The sequence below is a fragment of the Stigmatopora nigra genome, chromosome 5 (assembly GCF_051989575.1).
Source record: "Stigmatopora nigra isolate UIUO_SnigA chromosome 5, RoL_Snig_1.1, whole genome shotgun sequence".
Lineage (NCBI taxonomy): Eukaryota > Metazoa > Chordata > Actinopteri > Syngnathiformes > Syngnathidae > Stigmatopora > Stigmatopora nigra.
Genome location: NC_135512.1, coordinates 1,740,616 through 1,765,007, shown reverse-complemented (window position 1 = coordinate 1,765,007; position 24,392 = coordinate 1,740,616). Strand labels below are relative to the sequence as shown.

At 37.9% G+C, this 24,392-nt stretch overlaps 2 protein-coding genes across 2 annotated transcripts; one reads left to right on the top strand and one right to left on the bottom strand.

Moving 5' to 3' along the window:
* Nucleotides 1-296: 296 nt before the first annotated feature.
* On the top strand, nucleotides 297-6,422 carry chst7 (carbohydrate (N-acetylglucosamine 6-O) sulfotransferase 7). Its single transcript, XM_077717840.1, has 3 exons — nucleotides 297-1,195; nucleotides 2,682-3,163; nucleotides 5,125-6,422. The coding sequence occupies exons 1-2, from the start codon at nucleotides 374-376 to the stop codon at nucleotides 3,147-3,149; spliced, it is 1,290 nt and encodes a 429-aa protein (XP_077573966.1). The 5' UTR covers nucleotides 297-373; the 3' UTR covers nucleotides 3,150-3,163; nucleotides 5,125-6,422.
* A 1,739-nt stretch (nucleotides 6,423-8,161) lies between these two features.
* On the bottom strand, nucleotides 8,162-24,124 carry slc9a7 (solute carrier family 9 member 7). Its single transcript, XM_077717322.1, has 16 exons — nucleotides 23,662-24,124; nucleotides 22,715-22,920; nucleotides 21,552-21,629; nucleotides 21,226-21,302; nucleotides 20,147-20,259; nucleotides 19,970-20,075; nucleotides 18,920-19,061; nucleotides 18,725-18,830; nucleotides 17,810-17,898; nucleotides 16,640-16,753; nucleotides 16,450-16,561; nucleotides 15,776-15,929; nucleotides 11,447-11,510; nucleotides 10,833-10,903; nucleotides 10,530-10,635; nucleotides 8,162-8,516 (listed from the first exon to the last, which is right to left on the bottom strand). Exons 1-16 carry the CDS (start codon nucleotides 23,939-23,941, stop codon nucleotides 8,301-8,303), a joined length of 2,034 nt encoding a protein of 677 aa, XP_077573448.1. The 5' UTR covers nucleotides 23,942-24,124; the 3' UTR covers nucleotides 8,162-8,300.
* Between the last annotated feature and the right edge of the window lie 268 nt (nucleotides 24,125-24,392).

Genomic DNA, 24,392 nt, shown 5'->3' with positions numbered 1-24,392 from the left:
GAAAGGCTTTTTTTGAGCCAGCATGCGTTCTAAAGTTAAGCACGTACTTGAAAATAAGTACTTCAAACTTTTTTGTTTGCTGAACTGTCTTTATAAAAGTGTATTTCTTGTTGAAAATACGGTAAATTGAACCTGGCCATATGTTCCGAATCTATTTAGATCGGATACGTCAACGTGGTCGCCATATTGAAAGTGGCAATGTCACATCTATGGAACAATCCCGCCTTTGGCTATAAAGTGATGTCACCCGTCGGCCCGCCTTTAGTCCCACCCCTCGTTCCGCCCCCGCCGCCAAATGAGTGCGCAAACACGATCCGTCCGCGTTGCCTTCCTTCCCTCACAAGCGGATCTTCTCCCCCGATCTTAACGAGCAATGAAGAGGAGGCTCCAGAAGAAATACTTACTCGTGATCCTCGCCTACACGGGCTTGCTCCTTCTCATCCCTTATGTGTTCGATCTCGGGGAGCGCTCCTTGCAGCGCTCCAAGCACGGCTTCCTGCAGGAGCAACAGCGGCAGCAGCAGCGGCAACAGCAGTCCCGGTGCTCGGACCTGAGGAGCGCCGTGGAAGTATTATGGGAAACCGGCGAAGGGACGCGGGGCTCCGAGAACGGAACGGAGCCCCCAGGATCCCCTCGCGGACACATCTACCTGCACGCCACCTGGAGAACCGGCTCTTCGTTCCTGGGGGAGCTCTTCAACCAGCACCCGGATGCCTTCTACCTGTACGAGCCCATGTGGCACATCTGGCAGGCCCTTTACCCGGGCGACGCCGGGAGTCTGCAGGGGGCCGTCCGCGACATGTTGAGCTCGCTCTTCCGCTGCGACTTCTCCGTCCTCAAACTGTACGCCGGCTCGCAGAACCTAAGCACGGCCTTCATCTTCGGCTGGAAGATGAACAAGGTGGTCTGCTCCGAACCCCTGTGTAACGCTCACCAGCGACACCACGTCGGCCTGGTGCAGGAGGACCGTTGTGCAAAGTGCCCCAGGCGGGACATCCGTGAGCTGGAGCGGGAATGCAAGAAGTACCCGGTGGTGGTCATCAAGGGGGTGCGCGTGCTGGATCTGGGGACACTCGTACCCCTGGTCAAGGACCCGGAGATCCGGCTGCAGATCGTGCAGCTCTTTCGGGACCCCCGAGCCGTGCACAACTCTAGGCTCAAGTCCAAGCAGGCTCTCGTCAAGGAGAGTATCCAGGTGAGGCACGGTGGATGAGTGGTTAGTGCGCTGGCTTGGCAGTGGGGGGACCTGGGTTCAAATCCAGGTTGGTACACCTGTGTGCAGTTGTCATATTCTTTCACATGGGTTTTCTCCGGGTACTCCAGTTTCCTCCCACATTACAAAAACATGCATGATAGACTGATTGGACACTCTAAATTACCCCTAGCTATGATTGGTTGTCCATCTCCAAGTGTCCTCCTATTGGCTGGCCACCAGTTCACCTGGGATAAGGTCCAGCATCTCCCACAACCCTAGTGAGGATAAAATAGTTCAGAAAATTAGATGAGTTCACTCGTTCTGTGCCATATTTGGCCTCGAAGGGATGGCGGCGATCAAAATTCCAAAAGTTTGTCCTAGATAAGAAAAGTGATCTTGGAAAAAAATATGTTACCTCATTCTCTGCCATTCAGGGTTACAAATGTCCAATCTGTTTGGCCTTGAAGGGTTGGTGGTGATCAAAAATCCTGTAGACTCATTTACTGCCATTGAAAGCAGTAGATGTCCAATCCCATTGGACTTGGTTGGTAGCTAGCTAGCATAAGTAATGATAATAGCATAGTTCTTTTTAAAAAATGTAACCATATATTACGTTTTTTTATATTTATAAGGGTTGGAGGGGATGGATTGGACGTCTATCACTGTGAATGGTAGCCAGTGAGTTCCCAGATTAGCTGACAAACTGTTATTTTGACAAAATATTAACCAATGTAAAATGAACAAAATGGTTAGCCTTCTATAACAAGGCTGTTAATAGTCAACAAACATGAGCGCTAACGCTAACTTGCAAGCTTGTCAACACAAAAAAAACTTAATTTGTAAAGGAGTGCTACTTTAACACTCAAAAGTTATTAATAATTCGCTTTATTTTGAAAGTTATGGTAGGTTGAGATGTTGAGTGTTGAACAGATTTTAAGATAAGGTGTATCTTAAATTATAAATGACTTGATTTGTTTATAACTCCAATCACAAAGGTCCATTTGACATATGTTGTTCTTTTTTTTAGATTTATCTTTTCCTGAAAACTTTTTAACTAAAAACAAGGGATTCTTTGTTAGCATGTTTGTGCAAATTTTGGGTTTTCCAATTAAAAAAAAAAAAACTTGCCCTTAGGGTAAAATTATTTTTAAATTAATCCACTGAAAAAGATGAGATTTTTTTAAAAAGATTATTTATTTTTATGTATTGCTGATTCATTAAAAAAAATACAGTATTTTAATTAGATCTTTTAGGGCAGAATTATCCATGAAAAAAATGGATATTTTTCAAAAAATCTAAACATTTTGCTGCTATATTTTTGGTTTATCTGGTAAATTAACCTTTAAAAAAATCTGCTACATTTATTGATTTATTATTTTATGTTGTAAATGGTCACATTTTTTTATTATTTGGGAAAATACGATCTTTTGTGGGATTTTTAAGGTTTAATTTTAATTTTTTTAATATTTTAAATGCTTCTCCTAAGGTGCTACGTAGCAAGAAACACAACGACAAATACAAACGCTTGCTAGTCCCCAACAACCGAGTAAACCGCGCCGAAAACTACGTCTCCAGCGCCATGGAAGTAATCTGCGACAACTGGCTAGGTGACATGACGCTAGTTAGCAACGCCCCGCCGTGGTTGCGGCGCAGCTACCACCGCGTACGCTACGAAGACCTGGTCCTGCAGCCAACCCTGGAGCTACAGAAACTGTACCGCTTCGCCAACCTGAGTGCCTCGCCGGCGTTGGAAAGTTTCGCCCTCAACATGACGCACGGTCGCGGCTACTCCTCCGACCGGCCCTTCCTCATCTCGTCCAGGGACGCCAAGGAGGCCATCTACGCCTGGCGGGAGAGGCTGAGCGTGGAACAGATCCGGCAAGTGGAGGCCTACTGCAGCGAGGTCATGAGGCAGCTGGGCTACTCCGAGCACCCCCTTGACAAAAATGCATGAGGACGCCGACAAAGGTCAGATTTTTGACTGATTCGTACGGTGGGCTGCGGGTGTCGGGCCGAAAAAAGAAATACCCCCAAAAAAAAGCACAAATGCAAATTGGCCATAACATAATTGTAAGTAGCCACAGCGCGAATGCTAATAGCCACTACACAAATGCTAATAGCCACAACACAAATGCTAATAGCCACAAATTGATGACTAATTGACAAACAAGCGCCACAATTGTACGATTAGGAACCGTTTCATAACACAAACCCCAATTTCATGACATTAAACCCCAATTTCATGACATTAAACCCCAATTTCATGACATTAAAACCCAATTTTATGACATTAAACCTCAATTTCATGACATTGAACCCCAATTTCATGACATAAAACCCCAATTTCATGACATTAAACCCCAATTTCATGACATTAAACCCCAATTTCATGACATTAAACCCCAATTTCATGACATTAAACCCCAATTGTCACAACACGAACTCCAATTGTCACAACATATATACAAATAACTAACACGAACTTAAATAGTCATAACACAGATGCAAATAGCCACATTACAAACCCCAATTATCACAACAAAACACCCCATTTTCATGACATTAATCCCTAATTGTCACAACACAAACTCCAATTGTCACAACATATATACAAATAACTCAAACACAAACCTAAATAGTCAAAACACCGATGCAAATAACCACAATATAAACCTCAATTATCACAACACATGCAAATAACCATGAAATGAACCCTATTCTCATAACATATACCCCAATTACCACCACAAAACATCCCAATTACCACAACAAAACATCCCAATTATCACAACACAAACTCCAATTATAACAACATGAATGCAAATGACCATAACACAAAGCCCAATTTCATAAAACGGTCATAAATTATCAAAACAAATAGCACATAGCCACAAAACAAACCCCAATTGCCCACACAATTGCAACTAGCCACAACACAAATGCTAATAGCCATCAACACAAACCCTATTTCCCCAAGATATGCTTTAATTTGACGCTACAAGCTACATGCTAAACCCATCGCCACATTTTTCTTTGGTATCCCTTTTGCTCCGGCCTCCTCCCATAAAGCTCTCTTTGTTGTACGGGCGGCCCAAGTGGGGCGTGGGGTGGGGTTTCACCCCGACCCCGGCACCACCCCGACCCCCGCACCCTTACAGAAGGGCCTTCATTGTCCACAAGGCGAACCATCACGTCACTACCGTCTTACATTGAAGAAAGCCTTCTTGTGTATTACAATACACTATTAGGTCCAATCAAATACAAATAAAATATATATATACACGCACATAATGAATATTTTACATTTTTACTAAACATTAAGTACTAACATTAGTCAAAAAGAAACTGCATAATACTGTATCGTTTTACACACTCACACCTAGCAACAAGTTAGCATCCAATTAGCCTAGCATTCATGTTTTTTGGGATGTGGGTGAAAACCAGAGTACCCGTAGACAACCCACAGCAAAAATACCAACCGACCTGGGTTCGAACCCTGGACCCCAGAACTGCGAACCAACTTCAAAACCACTCATCCACTGTAACGCCCAATTTTCGCAATACTAGCGTGTTGCCTTCACAGTTCCAGGGTTCTGGGTTCAAATCCAGGTCAGTCCACCTACAACACATACTTATACGCACTTCTAGCTAGCTAGCTACAAGTTAGCATCAAATTAGCCTAGCATGAATGTTTTTACGGTGTGGGAGGAAACCAAAGCACCCATAGAGAACCCAGGGCAAAACATGCAAAATTCACATTACGATGACCCCTCCCTGGGTTCGAACCCTCGACCCCAGAACTGCGAACCGACGCACTAACCACGCCTCCACCGAGCCGTCAATTTTCACAATCTGAGAATTTAAATCCTGCCACATCCCGACTTTTCGCCCTCACCATTTTCATGTCTTTTTTATTATTTCCCCATTAGCCTGCAAGCCCGGACTGAGGGCAAAACAAAAAAGACGGAGCAACAGCTGGAAAGCGGTTTGGAACGTGGCCGCTTCTTCGGGCGAGAAGTCCCCTTGACACGTCAACGCCCGTTTTTAGCAAGCCGCTAATCCCCCCCCCCCCCCCCCCACCCAACCGAATCCCCGTAAAAGTTGCAGAGCTTCAACCTGACGTGACTGGCCTAAGTGGATCTGCTAAAAGGGAAAAGTTCAAGGAGACGAATGACGGTGCCTTGGCGAGAAAGTGTTGCCCCTCCCCCTTCGCCCCCACCTGAGGAATTTGGACAGCTGCGGCAGCACCATGCTGACAAAACACTCACTTGGATGGGATTTTTTTGTTTTGTTTTTGTTTCATCCAGGGACAGTTTTGGGGGATTTTCACATGTGGTACGGATTAGGGTTGCCAGATCGGTTTTGATAGAAGTTTTCCATGTGGAGAGAAAATGGGAGTTCTTTTTAAATTTTTGTTATGGTAAACAATTAGATTTTATGACTATTTTTTTGTAGCTGAAAAATTATAAAGTGGAGAAAGAAAGGTTTTGATAAATGTAAAATTCATAAATCTGAAAAAGTGAAATTTGGTGGATAATTTTGGGAAATTTGTCGCATTATATTGTAAAATTTGTCGCATTATATTGTGAGATTTATTCTATTATTTAGTGAAATTTATCGCACTATTTTGCGAAATTTATCGCATTATATTGCAAAATTTATTGCATTATATTGTGAAATGTATTGCGTGATAACCTGAAATCAGAAAAACATGAAATTTATGAGCAATTAACAAACTTTTTGTCACAAAACGTGAAAGTATAAACTAAACGTATCTCGGCAAATGTGAAAATGATAACAATTGTACGTTAATAACACAAAATATTGTAACGTGAACTTTCATGTCAGATTATCAAATCCTTTACGTTAAAAACAAACATTTTTTGATCAAATGTGAGATTTTTTTTTACCTACTACTACATAATAATGTAAATGCAATTATTTTGAATTGTTGCTTACAAATAGATGTCCAATTATTTCAAACTGGGACACCCGACGGCGAACGCTGGTCTTTCAGTTCGGGGCGTCCAATCAGTCAATGGCTGCCAGGTTACATTAAAAACCAGCCAATGAAAATTTGACAAAAACACAACATTTTCATGTCAAATTTTCTACATTCCCTCATTTCTCACAAAAATTGACTTTTAATATTGAACCCCTTTGTAACTTGAATACTGATGACTTGAAAATAAAATATTTTATATTATATTATCATTTTTTTGCGATATTACTGTAGTTTTTTTTGTTAAAATGTACATCCTGATGAAGGATGTTTTGATGCTCAACTTCAGAAGTTGGATTTTTGTTTATCATTTTTTGGACCATTTTAACTGACCTCAATAAAGATCCCGTATTTAGCTGGGATAAGCTCCGGCACCCCCTTGATAATTTGAAAGGCGATTTAAGAAGCCAAGTGGTAATTTTTAAAGGAAAAAAATGTATTTTTAGAGACCTCATTAAAGATGAAGTAAAACAAGACTTGTTTTTTGCTTTCCTCTGATTGGCTGGCGCCCGTAGTTAGCTGGGATAGGCTCCAGCACCCCCTTGATAATTTGAAAGACGATTTAAGAAGCAAAGTGGTAATTTTTAAAGATAAAAATGTGTATTTTTAGAGACCTCAATAAAAATGAAGTAAAACAAGACATTTTTTTGCTTCTCTCTGATTGGCTAGCGCCCGTAGTTAATTGGAATAGGCTCCGGCACCCCCTTGCTAATTTGAAAGACGATTTAAGAAGCAAAGTGGTAATTTTTAAAGAAAAAAACGTGTATTTTTAGAGACCTCATTAAAGATGAAGTAAAACAAGATTTGTTTTTTGCTTCTCTCTGATTGGCTAGCACCCATAGTTTGCTGGAATAGGCTCCAGCACCCCCCGTTGTCAATTTGAAAGACGATTAAAGATAAGAAGCGAGGTGGAAAAAAGTCGGGTACACACAGCGGCCATTGTTGAGAAATCACGCGAGTGTGCGAACAAGACCAGTCACTGTAAATCATTTAACGCCTGCGGAGACAACCGGAGGGGCAAAGCGAGCGCCCTCGCGCTTGGAAGGCTGCAAACATGCTTATTGTTTTGATTTTTTTTGATGAACATAAATAGCAACTCTGTTTGGGGGTCGTTTCATAATTTGATGACGTCTGGGGAGGATATTTTTGATGTATGAGCTTCGGCTGTTTTGATTGGCTGTTATTTGTTGGGTCAATAATGGCGGGTTAAGTGGTAAAAGTTGGGTCAATTTATTGGAATGATTACTTTTGGTTGATTTGTTGGACAAGTTTGTTGTCGTCACGGTAACCGCTGTACTTTGACATGCTAACAAATCTGTGCTAATATTAGCTTCTTGAAAGGTTATTAATCAATTTGGCTGTTTTGTATTTGGTCCAAATTATTATTTTTTGGTTAAAATTTTTGTTTTTTAGAGATTTATACATTCATATAGAAGCCAGGTAACTATTTTGGGTCATGTAGATTAATAATATTTTTTGGTTTTATTAAATATTTATTATGGAAGTGGAAATTTGATTTTTTAAATATAATTTAGGCTATTTTTTTGAATGAATTGAAAAAGGTATATATTTTTTGTCGAAATTTGAATGAATATTTATTCATCTCACCTAGTCAAAATGATTGGACGTCTATCGCCGTCAATGGCAGCCGAGGAGCTCAACGTTTGTCCTGTGGGGGTTAAAAAAAATCATAATTCATGCATATTAGTATTCATTGAAAAAAAATGGGTTCAGATTATTATTATTTAAAAAAAAAATAATTTTCAAAATATCTTTCCAATGCCCATATTCCAATTTTTACTTCAAATTTCTAATTTTTTTTCTTTTTCAAATGATTTCATATTTCTCCTTCACTTAATTACTCTTAAGCATTAATTTTTAATTTTTTTATGTATAGACAGAAGTTATTTTTTTCATTAAACAACATTCCTAAACTATATTAATTAAAAAAAACCAAATAATACTCAAGTTTAAACTCATATCAAGTCATGTTTGGCCACGTTTGATCAAAAAAACAACAACAAAAAAGACGAAATAAGAACACTGATGACGATAACGAAAGTTCCTCAGGGGGAGGAGCTTATAAATGTCCACACATGGGGGTCAAATGTGATCCTGAATGGGGAAAACCAATCGCGTTCCTCGGCTGGGGATCTCTCCAGAGTCCCACTCGCATTCTAAAAGCTCCTCGGAAGCACTACCGGACTTCCCACCCGTTTTGGCCTCGGCGGATAGCCCGTTGGTGGCGATGGCCGCGTCCCCGAACGTAAATGAAAGGTCGCCGTCGTCACCGCTTGGGTTCCTCAGTTCCTCCGAGTTCTGAAAAGGGGAAAAAATGTTTTTTTAAACAGAAAACAAGGAAAACAACGGCCATTTTGTCTACATAGTCAGTGATTTGTCTTTTTTAGGGGGAGGACTTTTTGCATGGCAACCCGCTCGTAACATAACATAAACAAATTGAAATTAACATGGATTACAATGCAGACACTCAAAAATATGTTTAATCTAACCTCATACTAAACTTAATTAAAATTTTGTTTGAAATTTTGATACCTTTTTCAAAATTTGTCTCTTATCTCAGGGTAAATATTCGCTCAAAATTTTACTCGTATCTCAAGGTAAATATTTGCTCAAAATTTTACTCGTATCTCAAGGTAAATATTTGCTCAAAATGTTACTCGTATCTCAAGGTAAATATTTGCTCAAAATGTTACTCGTATCTCAAGGTAAATATTTGCTCAAAATTCTACTCGTATCTCAAGGTAAATATTTGCTCAAAATTCTACTCGTATCTCAAGGTAAATATTTGCTCAAAATGTTACTCGTATCTCAAGGTAAATATTTGCTCAAAATTCTACTCGTATCTCAAGGTAAATATTTGCTCAAAATGTTACTCGTATCTCAAGGTAAATATTTGCTCAAAATGTTACTCGTATCTCAAATTGCTCGTATGTCAAGGCACTCATATGTCGAGGTACCACTGTATTATTTAACTCACCCATGGCTATTTCCTATTTTTTAATTGTTGTGAAAAAATAAAGTTGACTTCAAGTCTTTTTAGGTCTTATTTGTTTTACTAAAAATGAATATTTATTTTTTATTTTTTGGTGAAGTTTTGGCCAATGCTAAGCAAAACCCTGCTTCAGAAAACGACACGTGAAAGTGCACGTGAAGGCCACGCTGACGTTTTCATTGATAGCTGTCAATCAATAGCGTCCCGCTGTGCCCGCGGCCCGTTGGAAAACAAGCGGGGGTAGAGATACTTTTTGGAAACACGCCCAGAGGGCCAACGTCAACAGGAATACGGCACCCCCGTGTGTTTTTACCATCAGAATTGAACAGCGTTTTACAGAACGAGAAGATTTCGGCAGGATTGGACGCAATTGAAAGCCATTGCAGGACACAAAAGACCTTTTTGTGTCCCCAATAAAAGTCAAAAGACTTCTACAGCACCCGTGTTTTTCTTCTTGGTACCCGTTGGCTGACACGAGGAATTTTGCCCAGTAAAAAAGATTCAGTATTCCCCAAATTAGGCCGTGCTTCCTGAACCTCAAAAGTGCTTTTGTTAGCACGTTGCTAGCTAATTGATATGTAAGCTTTGGCGTCAGGCTAATGGCTAAAACACAGTTTGCTACTATTGAAAAGTCAGGTTGGGGATGACTGTAAGTTTTGGTGTTAGCGTGCTAATGTAGCCGCAATGCTAAAAGGCTAACAGAAGCGTTTGAGGACGTCGCCATGGAAACATGGGCAAAAATACAAGAGTGAAATGTGTAGGATTGTTTTTTATGAATGTAATATTATGATGAAAAAAAGTACTTTTTTAAACAGGATGGTGTTTGAGTAAAATAAAAGTACTGAGATAGTTTTAAAAGTTGAAATAATCTTAAATAGGACCAAAAAACACTTCCGACATTGCATTTTTTTTTTAAGTCTTGGAACCACTACAATGATAAACGAGGTAATTCCATGAAAAAAATGGAACCTATTAACAGTAATAAATAAGGTATTACGTAATTCCATTACAAAATGGAACCTACTATAAGTAATGAACGAGTTATTACGGTAATTCCATTAAAAAATGGAACCCATTAACAGTAATAAATGAGGTCTTACGGTAATTTTATTAAAAAAATGAACCTATTTTCATTGATAAACAAGGTCTTATAGTAATTCCAGTAAACAAATTACATGATTAAGGTATTATGGTGATTCTATTAAAAAATGGAAACTATTAAAAGTGAAGAACGAGGTATTACGGTAATTCCATTTAAAAAATAATGGTTGCACTGATGCGTAAGAGTATAAAAAAAAATGCCGTAATTATTGACAAACCTCGTAAGTGCGGGGGGTGGTCAGACAACTGGCGAGGGGTCCGCAGTAGCCGGGCAGCGTCGTGGCCAATGGGGGGCCACTGTGCGTCAGGATGGGTTTCAAGTAGCTGAAAACATCGTTAAGGTCTCACGCAAATGATTATTAGCCGTAGACCCTGAATTTAGTGGACAATTAGGTTAGCAGGCATGTTTTGGTGATGGGGAAAAGCCGAGTCAGCCCTAGGATCGAACCCACGGCCCCAGAACTGTGAGGCGGAAGGTGGACCCACTCCAAATGTTTTTTTTTTGTGGGAATTAAGGATACTTGTGGTCAAAGGTGTACCACATTCTGAAGAGCCATGCACTTTCCTGTTTGGTTCTGCTTTGGCCTCCAGCCTGCAAAAACACCACGAAACAAAAGACATAATTTCTTGCTTGTCAAAATATTAATGATGATGATGATAAAGATGATGGTGGTTGTACATAAACAAGGTTGATTGAATCTTGGCTTCCATTTTAGACTTCTTCCTCTATCTTAACTTGCAAAAAAAAGCAGAAGTCAAGATTTTAAATCAACGTCAACATGTGACCACATAGGCAGGGTTGCCAAATGGGGAAGGCCCTTTCCAGCCTAACCGCATCGTAAAACCCGCCCATTTCAATAAAAAAAAAATGTAAAAAAAACCTGCTAAAATGACAATGTCTTTCAAAAATATTTAACAAAATAAAAAAACTCATTTAAAAAAGGTAAAACTTCTTTTTAAATCATTTTAATGAGTTATTTGATGAGGAAAAGAAGTTTTTTTAATAATGTATTGGAAGCTACAGTTATTTTACTTGGTGAAATGAAGTAAATATAGTGATTTAGTTGTTTTATAACGTTTTATGCATTAAAAAATCATCATCTAATATTGATTTTTGTTTTTTTTAATGACTTACCCCATGCAAAACTTGGAAGGTCCCTGCAGAAGGCTGCGGCTCTTGATCAGGGTCCACCCCCACCCTGCGACAAATAAAAACAAAATGATGGCGTCATGATGCGTCATTTTAAACATTTCTCATCCAAAAAAAAACAACAACATCCTGGGTTGAACAACCCACGCATGATTGCGGCTAAGAGACCCAGAAAAATGCAAAGTTTGCATGCAAAATAGTGCTTTTTGGCCTAAAAGTTGCATTTATTTAGTGGAAATGAACCCAATGACATTCTGAACTGAAGCAATAATACCTTTTGACTTCAAACCAAAATGGCGGACTTTGAGTGTATTTTACGGCATGCATTTTTGAGACTTTTTTGGAGGTCTACTCACAATAAACACACCCACCAAATTCTATAATGATAAGTGACACTGGCTTTGGGGGCCACATTTTTTTAGTTATCTAAGCCTTGACTTTTTGAACTGTAGCAAGACATTTTTTTGACTTCAAACCAAGATGGCGGACTTTGAGTGTATTTTACAGTATGCCTTCTTGAGACTTTTTTGTAGGTCTACGCATACTAAACATGCCTACCAAATTTTATAATGATAAGTATAACTGGCTTTGGGGGCTGAATTTTTTTAGTTATCTATACACTGAAAGTTTTTAGTAAACCAATAATATTTTTTCAATTCAAACCAAAATGGTGGAGTTTGCGTATATTTTACGGCCTACCTTCTAGAGACTTTTTTGTCGGTCTAGGTAAACTAAACAAGCCTACCAAAGTCTATAAATGTAAGTGAAAGTGGCTTTGGGGGCTGATTTTTTTTAGTTATCGAAACACTGACATTTTCGAATAAACCAATAATATATTTTCAATTAAAACCAAAATGGCGGACTTTGCGTGTATTTTACGGTATGCCTTCTAGAGACTTTTTTGTAGGTCTACTCACAATAAACATGCCCACCAAATTCTATAATTGTAAGTGAAAGTGGCTTTGGGAGCTGAATTTTTTAGTCATCGAAGCACTGACATTTTTAAGTAAACCGGTAATAGTTTTTTTTACTTCAAAACAAAATGGCGGACTTTAAGTATATTTTACAGCATGCCTTCTTCAGACTTTTTTCTAAGTCTACTCACAATAAACATCCCTACCAAATCTCATAACAATAATCAAAACTAACTTCAATTTTTGATCCATTTAAGCATTTCTATAAGCAAACAATCATCATTTCTATCTAAATAAAATCAAAATGGCGGCCTTAGTGTTTTAAACCATGAACCCCCCGACTCTACTCGTGATGAGACGTGCGTACCAAATTCCACAAAGATGAGCGGAACAGGCTTGGGGGGTGGGGGGGCTTAATTTTTTTTCAAATCATGAGGGTCAACTTTCACCCGCATTACCACAAGGACTTAGAAAGGGTCGTACAAAGAAAAGAGAAAAGGCCGTCATGAGACCAAGACAACTGCAGGGGGCCCCGAAGGGGAAAATAAGACACACACACACACACACACACACTGTGTTATGCAATAGGGCGCTTCCGCTGGTCCGCCAAAGTTGAAAGCCCCCCCCCCCATCTCAAGCCACTTGAGTGTCAGCAAAGCTATCCACCATTCCTCCCTTCATTTTGTGCTACTAGGTCTGCAGACCCAAAATGGCGGAAGCCGTGTCCAAACCGCAATTTCCTCTTTTTTTGCACGTTTTATGTTTATCACTTTTTTTTTTTTTTTGGATTAGATTTCTCGGATAAAGTTGTGGTGAGAGATGAAAAAGATGTGCTGTAGAAATTAATGTTTTATAGTAATTTTGGGAGGATAAAGCGGGTCAGAAAATGAGATGAGATTATTATATTTTTTAAATAGTTGAATTTCTAGGAAGGATAAAGTGGTTCAGAAAATGAGATGAGATTATTATAATTTTTAAATTGTTTAATTTCTAGGGAGAATGAAGTGGTTCAGAAAATGAGATGAGTATTATATTTTTTAAATAGTTTAATTTCTATTTTTTTTAAGTGTTATTTTTGAACGATTTTTTTTTACTTTGCTTTTTATCCTATATTATCATATTTTAGTGACATTTTCAGTCCATTTTAACTGGGAAATTTTGTGTAAACTTATATTAAATTTAAAACATTTACAGCTTATGGCGTGGTATCCCCGTTGCCGTGGCGACCGGGGCAAGACTTTGGCAGGGGTGGCTGGGCAACACAATGCCGGCGCTTTGGCTCCCGAGCCGCATTGCTCATATTAAACACAGGCTCCTTTTTAGCAGGCGCACGGCTAATCGGCTTTAGCGCCCCCGCGCGCGCGCGCGCGCGCGCGCGCGTGTGTGTGTGTGTGTGTGTGTGTGTGTGTGTGTGTGTGTGTGTGTGTGTGTGTGTGTGTGTGTGTGTGTGTGTGTGTGTGTGTGTGTGTGTGTGGAAATACTAATACTAATAAGCGGCTCGGGCCGAGTAAGCGTTGCTCATCTAACTCAGCAATTTGCTAAACGGCCCAAAAGTCCCCTCCATTGGCGCCAGTAATTTTTAAGCCTTTGCTCACTTTAAACAAAATTCATTGTCTATTCAATAAGAAATTTACAAGTGATGGATTTTCTGGACTATAAGCCGCACCTCTTTTTTCATAGTGACTTATATAAAGTTTTTTTTCCCACTCTGATTGCCAAAACTTGACTTTTTTAGGCTTTAGTTAACTGAAAATTAGTTTTATGTTACATTAACAGGTGCCTGTTTTGTCAGTTCTATATTTTTTAGGCTTTTTTCCCATTCTAACAGCCAAAACGTGTCTTTTTTAGGTAGTAGTTATCTGAAAATTAGTTTTATGTTACATTAACAGGTGCCTATTTTGTCCGTTGCTCTATATTTTTCCATTATTTTAACATTTAAAATTGTTTTTTGGTTTCTGAATGGTTAAAAAACTGAAATGTGACTTATACTCAAGTGTAAATTTAATTATTTTTTACTCTAACTGTCAAAAACATGTATTTTTTTAGGCTATAGTTATTTAAAATGTTTTTTTGTTACATTTACTGGTTCTTAATATTTTAACTATAATTACCCAAATTTCCCCCAAAAATAGACTTAAAACTGTCTTATTTTTTTCACAGATTGTTTTTTGGGGCTATAAAAATCAGAAAAGAAATTGTATAATGTTAAATTAACTGTTGCCCAATTCATCTGTTGTTGCCTTTTTTTACTATACTTTAACATGTAATTTTGGCTTTTGGATTCTAATAAAAAAAATAAGTAAATACGCCACCCAAAAAGCGACTTTGTTAAAAAGTGATGTATACTGCGGTGCAAAATATTTTGTATAAATACTTAGACGAACTATTTTATTAAAAGACAGTGTGGTAGTATTCAAATAATACTGTGTATTTTTTAAGTGCTACTTTGTGTAAACAAAGAAAGAAATGGAGAAATACTTGAGTTAGTTTAAGAGGGGAACAGAATGAAGTAAGTGGAGGGATTACTAATTATGCAAGAATTCCAATGGAAGTGGCGGACCAGGCATACAGATGGAAATAAATGTCCCACTCTGGCCCCATCTTCTGGGTGACCAATCAGAGAAGAGCTAAGTTTTAGGTTGCGTCTTTTGACTCAAGTACAACACTAAGACTAAAAAAAAATACGTTAATTTAAAAGGGAAGATGTTTTTTTTGAAGAATGTTATATTTTTTGGGAAGAGGGAATCTTTTCTTTGTAAGAAATATACATTTTGATTAAAAGAAAAAGGACAGAATAAATCTCATCTCGTTTTCTGAACCGTTTTAGGGTCGCAGGGGGTGCTGGAGCGTACTACGGACCAGAGTCGTGTGAATAATCTTTAATTAATATTTTATCTTGAATTATTAATCTTTATGTATTTATTTTTTGCATAATTTGAAGAAAAAAAATAGCTTTAGATTGACTAAGAAATGCCTTATTCTTACTTAAAAGGTTTTATTTAAGTTTTAAATTTAATATAAGTTTACATAAAACTCCCCATGTAAAATGGACTGAAAATGGCACTAAAATATGATAATATAGGATCAAAAAGCAAAATTAAAGAATATGTCATATTAAAAAATTACATTAAAAAGAACACTTCAAAAAACTTTAGAAATGAAATTAATAAAAAATATGATAATATTCTCCTTTTCTAAACCTGCTTTATCCTCATTAGGGTCTCGGGGGTGCTGGAGCCTATCCCAGCTGACTTCAGGCTAAAGGCTTCCGGTGCCCAAAATTGGCTGGGATAGGCTCCAGCACCCCCCGCGACCCTTGAGAGAATAAGCTTTTTGTAAAATTGTTATTTACAGAGACTTTTATCCTTGAAAGCGGATTGGCTAATGGAAATGACATCACCTGATGTGCAGCCAAGACAGCATGGGCGTGGTCCCGCCCCCAAAGACCCACACAGTGAAGAAGACGATGAGCAGCGTGGTGGTGAAGATCATCTGGCGGGCGTAGCTGGCCGTGTCACGGATGGCCAAAGCGAAGGCCATAGCGCCACGGAGTCCTGGAAGACAAGTTCACACATGCTTAAACGCATTTTCAATGGAAGCGGAACATTTTAAAAACAACAAAAAATAATAATTTCAAGTAATATCTCAATGTGGGTGTGTTAAAAGTTGGACTTTTATGACTTCATTTGTCATTGTGTGGCATTTTGACAAAATGAGGGCTTAGAAATACCATTAAATTTGATATTTTTTGCCTCATAACTGGTTTAATTTGAAACAAAACCAACATTTAATTATTTCTTAGTAAAATGCTTATTCTTAAAAACTAATTACACATTTGGGAAGCCCTTAAAAAGACTTTTCATTTGAGATGTGAGTCCATATGATTTGTACCAAGTCTGTTAGTAGCTCCTAAATTTATACTGGTCATGTGACGCACATTTTTGTCTTAAAACATTATTATGTGGCGCTAATAAAATGTCCTCGTCAAGACCTTTCATTTGAGATGCGACATGATATGTTTTTTTGCAAGTGATAATTGGACGTGTTTTTATGCGGGTAATTCGGCATACCGACCGGCAAACATCATCATGTGCTGGAAGTTTCCTTTGATTTTGTGCCTACGGCCCAAGTTGAGAAGGAAGGATAGTGGGTAGATGTTGAAGGCGCGTCCCAAAAAGATGGCAATCTGGCAGTGGGATGGTTAAGAACATCACCAAAATCTCAAAAGGATATTTTTTGTTTCGTTTTAGCTGTTAAAAGATACAAAAGCACCCGCGATGAAGATGGGGCTGAAGATGTGGTTCTGGAAGGTAAACAGGGCCAAGCCCATGTAGGAGAAGATGAAGTTCTCAGCCAGGAAGTGAAGTACTTCGAATAGCTGTGGAAACAAATCACAAAATGGCCACCGTAAGTGCAAGGTTAGAATAAACTTATTTTGGAGTGTGTCTGCATTGTAATCCAAATTTGTTTATGTTATGTTACAAGCACGTTGCCATGCAGTCAGGGTGGAGGCGGGGCCAATAGAGCCAACCCGGAAGAAGAAATGTATCAAAATTTAAAAAAAAAATTAGAATTAAATTCAGTGTATGGTTAGATTAAATGTATTTTTGAGTGTCTGCATTGTAATCCAAGTTCATTTAACTTTATTTATGTTATGTTGCGAGCACGTTGCCGTGCTAAAAGTATTTTATTAATATTAAACCACTAATTATTTCTTATTTTGTTAATAAATGGCAAATTAGAACAAATATAAATGTTTTTTTCCAATTCAATATCCTGTTTTGGGTGGGGTTTTTTCAGAGTTAGAACGAATTAATTTATTTTTAGTTCATTTCTACAAATAAATTGACATACAAGCTTATTCCCAGGACGAATTAAGCTCGTATCTCGAGGTACCACTGTACAATGTTCCCTCTAATTTTTCATGTAAAACATGCTGTAAAACACACAAAAAAAACATAAGAGTGGACAGAGCTACTGCCACTGGCTGCCGCGAAAACAGCGCCATCATGGGGATAGGAGTAAAAAAATAAAATTAAAAATTAGAAAAAAAATAAAAAAGTTTGGATTTTATTTACTGCGCGCCATATGATTGCTGCTGCGCAGAGAAGATGAAAGTAGTGCGCAATAGCGCCACACGCAGCTTAGGGGGAACATTGCCACTGTACCTCTTTCTTTGTAAATACCACGTGGTTTTATACGCAACATGTCATCTGTACACCACTATCTAACAGGTTGAACAGCAGCCATATTGGGAAGGGCTGTCCCGTTAGACGATTGGTGCGATTAAGGTCACAGCAGGCAAAGCCAACGTTGAGCCATCTGGCATGTGAATACTGCCAGCTGATTGGCTTGTATGTGTATTTGGGGACAATGTACACTGGAACCACCCAAAAAAAAAATAATAATAAATGCAAGGGAAGTTGGTATTTACCTGCTTGGTTCGTTTGGTGGACTCCGGAGAAAGGTTGTTGTAGGTATAGTGAGCCTGTGTGATGCCGCAGAAAAGGACCGAGACCACACCTGTGGGGAAAATGGGGTTTAATCCCGGTGTTTAGGATATTATTGTTCATCAAAAGTGATTTGCATTAATGTGTTTTGGGTCGTTACATAACAAGATGAGGGAAATTTTAAATAATAACCTTTGTCAGGGCTTTTGATTTGAGGTATGACTCAATGTGGTTTGGGGGAAATTGATTTGGGACAATTTTATGACCATCACATTTGAGTGAGCGTTAGATTTTTTTTTGGTACCTTAATTTAGGATATTATTTTCGGCCAATAGCCGTGTTATTTGATTTATGACCCTATTTTTGTTAAATTTGATTTATGACACTATTTTGTCAAATTTGATTTATGACCCTATTTTGTCAAATTTGATTTATGACCCTATTTTTGACAAAATGTGGTCATAAATCAATTTATGACCCTATTTTTGACAAAATGTGGTCATACATTAAATTTATGACTCGATTTTGACAAAATGTGGTCATAAATAAAATGTATGACCCTATTTTTGACAAAATGTGGTCATAAATTTAATTTATGACCCGATTTTGTCAAAATAGGGTCATAAATAAAATTTACAACTTCTGATTTAAATTTGATTTATGACCCTATTTTAGAAAAAATAAGGTCATAAATCAAATTTGACAATTTGATTAACAACCCGATTTGTGTCCAATATGATTTATCTGTTATGTTTTTTTAAATATTATGTTTGGCCTACTGAAAAAAAAAAAGATCCATAAACAAAAGATCCGTAAATGTCTCGCCAAGACCGTTAATTTGAAATGCGACATGATATGTTTGAGGACAAAAGAAAATAGTTGTATTTTATTTGTCTCACCAGTGAAACCACAAGCCTCGGCCAATAGGAAGGTGCTCCAGGACATGAGGAAGAACAGCGCCGTTTCCAGCAGCGGGAAACAATGCAACTTGGTGAATTTTGTCACGTAGCAAAAAGAAAAACAGTTAAGGAGGAGTATGGATCATATATATTGAGAACAACGGGAAAATGCTAGCTAGCTTCTAGCAAGGATATAAGAGCAGTGACCACTCCAGTGACGGCGCCCATCATGAAGGAACCGCTGAAAATTCCTAGGAAAACACCCACGGATTTGAAGAAGGCCGAGGCGTCGAACATGTGCGTGTTAGCGCCTCTCGGTTGGTACGCCACGATGGAGCTGATGGTCGCATTAGAAAAGAAGACAATGTTTCACTATGAATGCTAAGGCTAATGCTAAATCCCATTAATGGCAATAGAGGTCCAATTCATTTAAAGTTGGGGACTCTGAATGCTAAGGCTAACTGCCAATGATGGCAATAGATGTCGAATTCATTTAAATTTGGGGGACTGTGAATGCTAAGGCTAATGCTAACTGCCATTAATGGCAATATATGTTCAACCTATTTTGAATGGGAGGGGCTAAAGGACATTCATTTGCCCTTGCCAATGAAAATGGATTTAAAATATTCCACTGTCAATGGCATTAAAAGATTAGTATTCATAGGCCCCGCCCTTCCCTACATACTATAAAAAAATTAATAAAATACTTTAGAATGTTAGGCTGTGAATAATGTGCATTTTTTTAAATCTCATTAATTTTATATTTAGCATTATTGTATCACTATAGATTTATTTGAAATTGTATACAAAATAATGATTAAAGTTCAGAAAATATAATAATATTCCTAGAATTTAGGTTTTTAATGAAAATATATATTTTTTTAGGTGATAATGTCCACATCATATTAAAAAAAAGTGTCATTATATTTTTTTAACGGTATAAGATTTTATTTGTTGTTTTGCCATTAGCACAAGCATAAATGAAGCTCAGTTTGGCCAGTAGAGGGTAGCAAAGTCCTCCATATCTGGGAAATGTTTAAATGGTTAAAAAATATGTAGTATTTCTATTCTATCTTTACTGCATACATGTGATTTTATTTTAGACTTAGAGTAGTGAATTTTTAACATTTTTCAATACTTTTCTCCATTTTTTTAGCTTTAATTGACTTTATAAGTCTATCATAAGGAGTTTGTATTCGTTTTGGTGTGAAAGTATAAGAAAATTAGAAATATAAACGAACTTACGACGACAGTACGATAGCCACGGCGTCGTTCATGACGCTTTCCCCGAAGAGCAGCGCGTACAGGTCGCCATCGGCGTGTAACTCGTTGAAGATAGCCAACACGGTCACTAGAAACATTCCAGAAAAAAATTGCATTAATCATTTGGATTCAAATCAGATCAAAGACGGAATGTCGTGCCTGGATCGGTGGCGGAGATGATGGCGCCAAAGAAAAGACAGTCGGTGTAGTAGAACTTGTCACTCAACTGGCCCAGAACTTGCATCAGTTTCACCACGCCATACATCAGATTTCTGGAATGGATTTTTTTTTTTTTTTAATTAAAAGTGCAGTGTTCCCTCGCCATTTCACGGTTCGACTTTCACGTCTTTGGTATATCGCGCATTTTCTCTTTTAATGGATAATCACAGTAAAAACAGTAAAAATAAAATAACTGTATGGGATGCGGAAAGTTTTTTTTTTTTTTTTTTAAATGCAATTTATTTTTAATGCAAAAAACTACTTAAATTAATATTAGGAAAAAAATGAGTTTATTGGGAGTGTTTAATTTATTAAATATTTTCTTATCTAGGTATTATGTATGCTCCAAAAATCTGTTAACAACAATAAAAAATCTAAATTTGAATATTTAAAAATGATATGACAATATGTATTTAAAATTAATACATATAATCAAATATAATAAGATCACATTTACAAATATAATGGAAAATTATAACTAAAATGATATATATTGATTTATATACAGTAAATATAGTGGGATATGTGTTTTAATACATTTTTCATAATTTTGCTTGTGCAAGTTATCAAGTGTGCTCTATAGCACAGAATTTATGGTAAATTATGATTTTAGATAGTTATCAATTACATTATCGATAAAATGGACATAAATGAATGCAATTTGGACCGAAAAAATGATAATTTTGCTTGTGCGGGTTATCAAGTGCGCTCTATAGCACAGAATTTACGGTAAGTTATTTTTTAAATAGAGTTATCAATCACATTATTCTTAAATGGGACTTTAAATTAATGGAATTTGGTAAAAAAAAACATTGCGAATGAAGATTAAAAAAAATATTTTTAGAAAATATGTAGTTTTTTTTATATACCGTATTTTCATGACTATAAGGCGCACTTAAAAGTCTTAAATTTTCTCCAAAATAGACAGTGCTCCTTATAATGCGGTGCGCCTTATAGTCGTGAAAATACGTTTTTTTTTTTTTTTTTTTTTACTTCATGCATGGTGGCCCCAAACTCACCCAATCACAAAACATGAGATAGCAGTGCCAAGGAATGCGTAGGTAAGTATGGAGCCCAAATTCCTGAAGAAGTGTTTCTGCAGGAAAAAGCAGAAGAAGAAAAACGCTTAGTCAAGCAAAAAAATATTCTATTTATGCATGCCGGATATCTGCTCAAAAAGCACAACCAAAAACGTCAGCAAATTTGCGTCTGTGTGTGCTTAACGGGAACAAAAACACACACAAAAAACGAACAAGTTTTTGATCAAACATGGGCGCTTATTTAACCCTCTTCGCCGCTTATGTAACGGGTTTAAAAAAGGGTGAGAGTTGTGAGTTCAACTCACCTTTTTAAGACTGTAGCCTGCATGGAAGATGATGGGAGGCAGTAAAATGTTGAAAAAGACTTCTGGGTCAAAGGTAACCTGCCAAAAAGGGAGATAGAGCGCCATCAGTTGGTTGGGTTTTATGGTTATTAGAAAATAACATTGGGAACTATTGAATAAAATCGTATTGTAGATATACAAAGCTCTTTTAGGACCTTTAAAGTTGATGTTTTGGTACAAACTGATTTATGACCACCTTTTTACTATTCAAATGAGTGTCAAGTTGATGTTTTGGTTCAAAATGATTTATGACCACCTTGTTACTAGGCAAATTTGAGTGTCAATTTGATGTTTTGGTCCAAACGGATTTATGACCACCTTGTTACTAGCCAGATTTTAGTGTCGTGTTGATGTTTTGGTCCAAATTGATTTATGACCACCTTGTTATTAGTCAAATTTGAGTGGGGAATAAAAAAAAATAATATGGGGAATTAAACAAGAATTAAATACTCGTCAAGATCTTTGATTTGAGATGAGTTATGGTTTGGGGCCACCTGATTTATGACCTTGTTATTGGTGAATTTTGAGGAAAGTGGATTTTTTTTATTACTAAATAATATTGGGACATACTAATAAAATAATTGTAGATCTTGGAAGCCCTTGTTAACACTTTTGCATTGAGATACGACTCTGTATTTTTGGTCCAAACTGATTTATGACCACCTTATTACTAGTTAAATTTTTAGTCAGGAATACAAGTTTTTAATATTTTCAATTATATAAGAATGACGGTCATCAAGGTCATTGATTTGAGGTATGGCGTGATTTGTAGAAACCCGTTTTACTACCTCGTTATCAGTTAATTTTTAGTAAAGTACATTATCTTTGCTAATATTTCAAAAAAATATTGGCATTTATTGACAAAATACATGTCGATTTTAGAAGGCCTTTTTAAGATCATTGATTTGAGATACATCTATTTTAGTGCAAACTGATTTATGACCATTATGGATGAGTTCGGTGTTTTTTTTCTTTCTTTTTTAAATAATATAGACGGGCAAACAATATGTTTGCTTCCCAAGCTTTGATCCAAGGTATAAATCCAGGTGGTTTGGAGAAAACCGATTTACACCCACACATTTAAATGATACTGACATGTTGTTATTTTGTTGTAGTGACGTCACCTTCCGCAACATGTCGTTCTGCTCCACGTTGTGAATGTCGCGCGAGTCGATCTGGCCTTTCAGCGTGTACTCGAAGAACTTGCCGCTGACGTTGAGTAGCAGGCTACCGCTGGCGGGCCCTTTGGCCAAAGTACAGCTGGGCGGGCTCCGGTTGTGGTAGCTGGTGGCGGGGATGCCATAACGAAGGATGACGCCCACCAGTAGACCTAGAATGAGAGGGGTCAATATTAGAGAAAATAAAAAGAACGTCTACCACTGTCAATGGCGGACAAATTTAAAAAGCTTGTTTTGTGAATTTATACAATTTAATCATATTTACTTCACCAATAATAACGTTCAAAATGGATAGGACATTTATCTCTGTTAAAAGGTAGTAAATAAATTAAAAGGAGGCTTTAAAAAAATATTTTTTTGTAACTACTGGGAACCCAAAATTGATTAAAAGTCAATCACTTTCAATGGCAGCCAAAAACTTTCCAATGTTTTGCTTTTAAAGACTACTTTGTTTTAAATAATATATATACTATTGTTTTACCACAGTGCATACTGTAGCCTAGCACTAACCGAGTTGATAAGAAATGTAATTAATAGTAGTACTAGTATTAGAGGCAGTACTAATACTAGTGGCAGTACTAGTGGCAATACTAGTGGCAGTACTAGTGGCAGTACTAGCCGTCTTTGCAAGTGGCTTTAAATTGGAATGAGCCTTATGTGACATAAAATCTAGCTAAATTAAGCTAAATCATCCCGTTAGCCATTTAGCCCATGTTGCCATCCGGAAGTTGTGAAGAATGACGTCATGCACAAAACGATGAAAACATGTCCTATGCCGTCATGGGTGGTTCTAATGGTAAAGAACCCATTAGGACACAAAAAGTACGAGTATTCGATACATGTCATTCGAAAATGTACACTTAACACAAATGAGCAAATGAGCTTCTCCTTACCGTAAATCATGGCCAGGCCAGTTTCGTGCAGGAAACGTACACGCCGGTGCTTGAAAAGCCATATGGTGAGGATAGTGAGAGTGAGAAGCAAGATGAAGGTCAGGAGATTGACACTGTCCTGTCGGTGGCTCTCTTCGGCTTCCTTCTCCGTCACGAGGTCGTCCGAAGCGGCGGCCACGGCGGCGGCGGTGTCCTCCTGTCCGGACACGGACGCCGCCATCATCATGAACGTCGTCATCACCTCCAACGTCGTCGTCGTCGTCGTGCGCACTGCGTCCATGGCGCTGGGAAGGGAGAATGCTACAAGGCTAGGGCCGTCTTTTACGCCATGTCACTGCGGGAAAGCGAGAACTAATAGCCCGCTTTTCAAGCAGGCGCACGCCGGTCAGCAACGTCGGCGACTTAAAGGGACAGTTTCGCGCCACTGCGTGTATGTCTGCGTACTTGGGAAGGGAAAGGGGGAGGAGTCAAGTTTGCCAGGACTGTATAAGGACGGCCCCCTAATCAAATCACCCCCCCCCCCCCCCCCCCGGCTGAGCAACTGAGTCATGGCTCTTTTTTATTTATTTTTTATTTTTTAGGATGATTATGCAAACTGCTTTTTCAAAAGAGGAAAGGACTTTGACTCCTGTTAAAGATCTCACTTCCGGTTAAAATGATTTTGGCTATGTTTTTCTTATCATATTTTGTATATAATGTGGCTTTTTGCCTCGTTTCATGTTCCTAATATG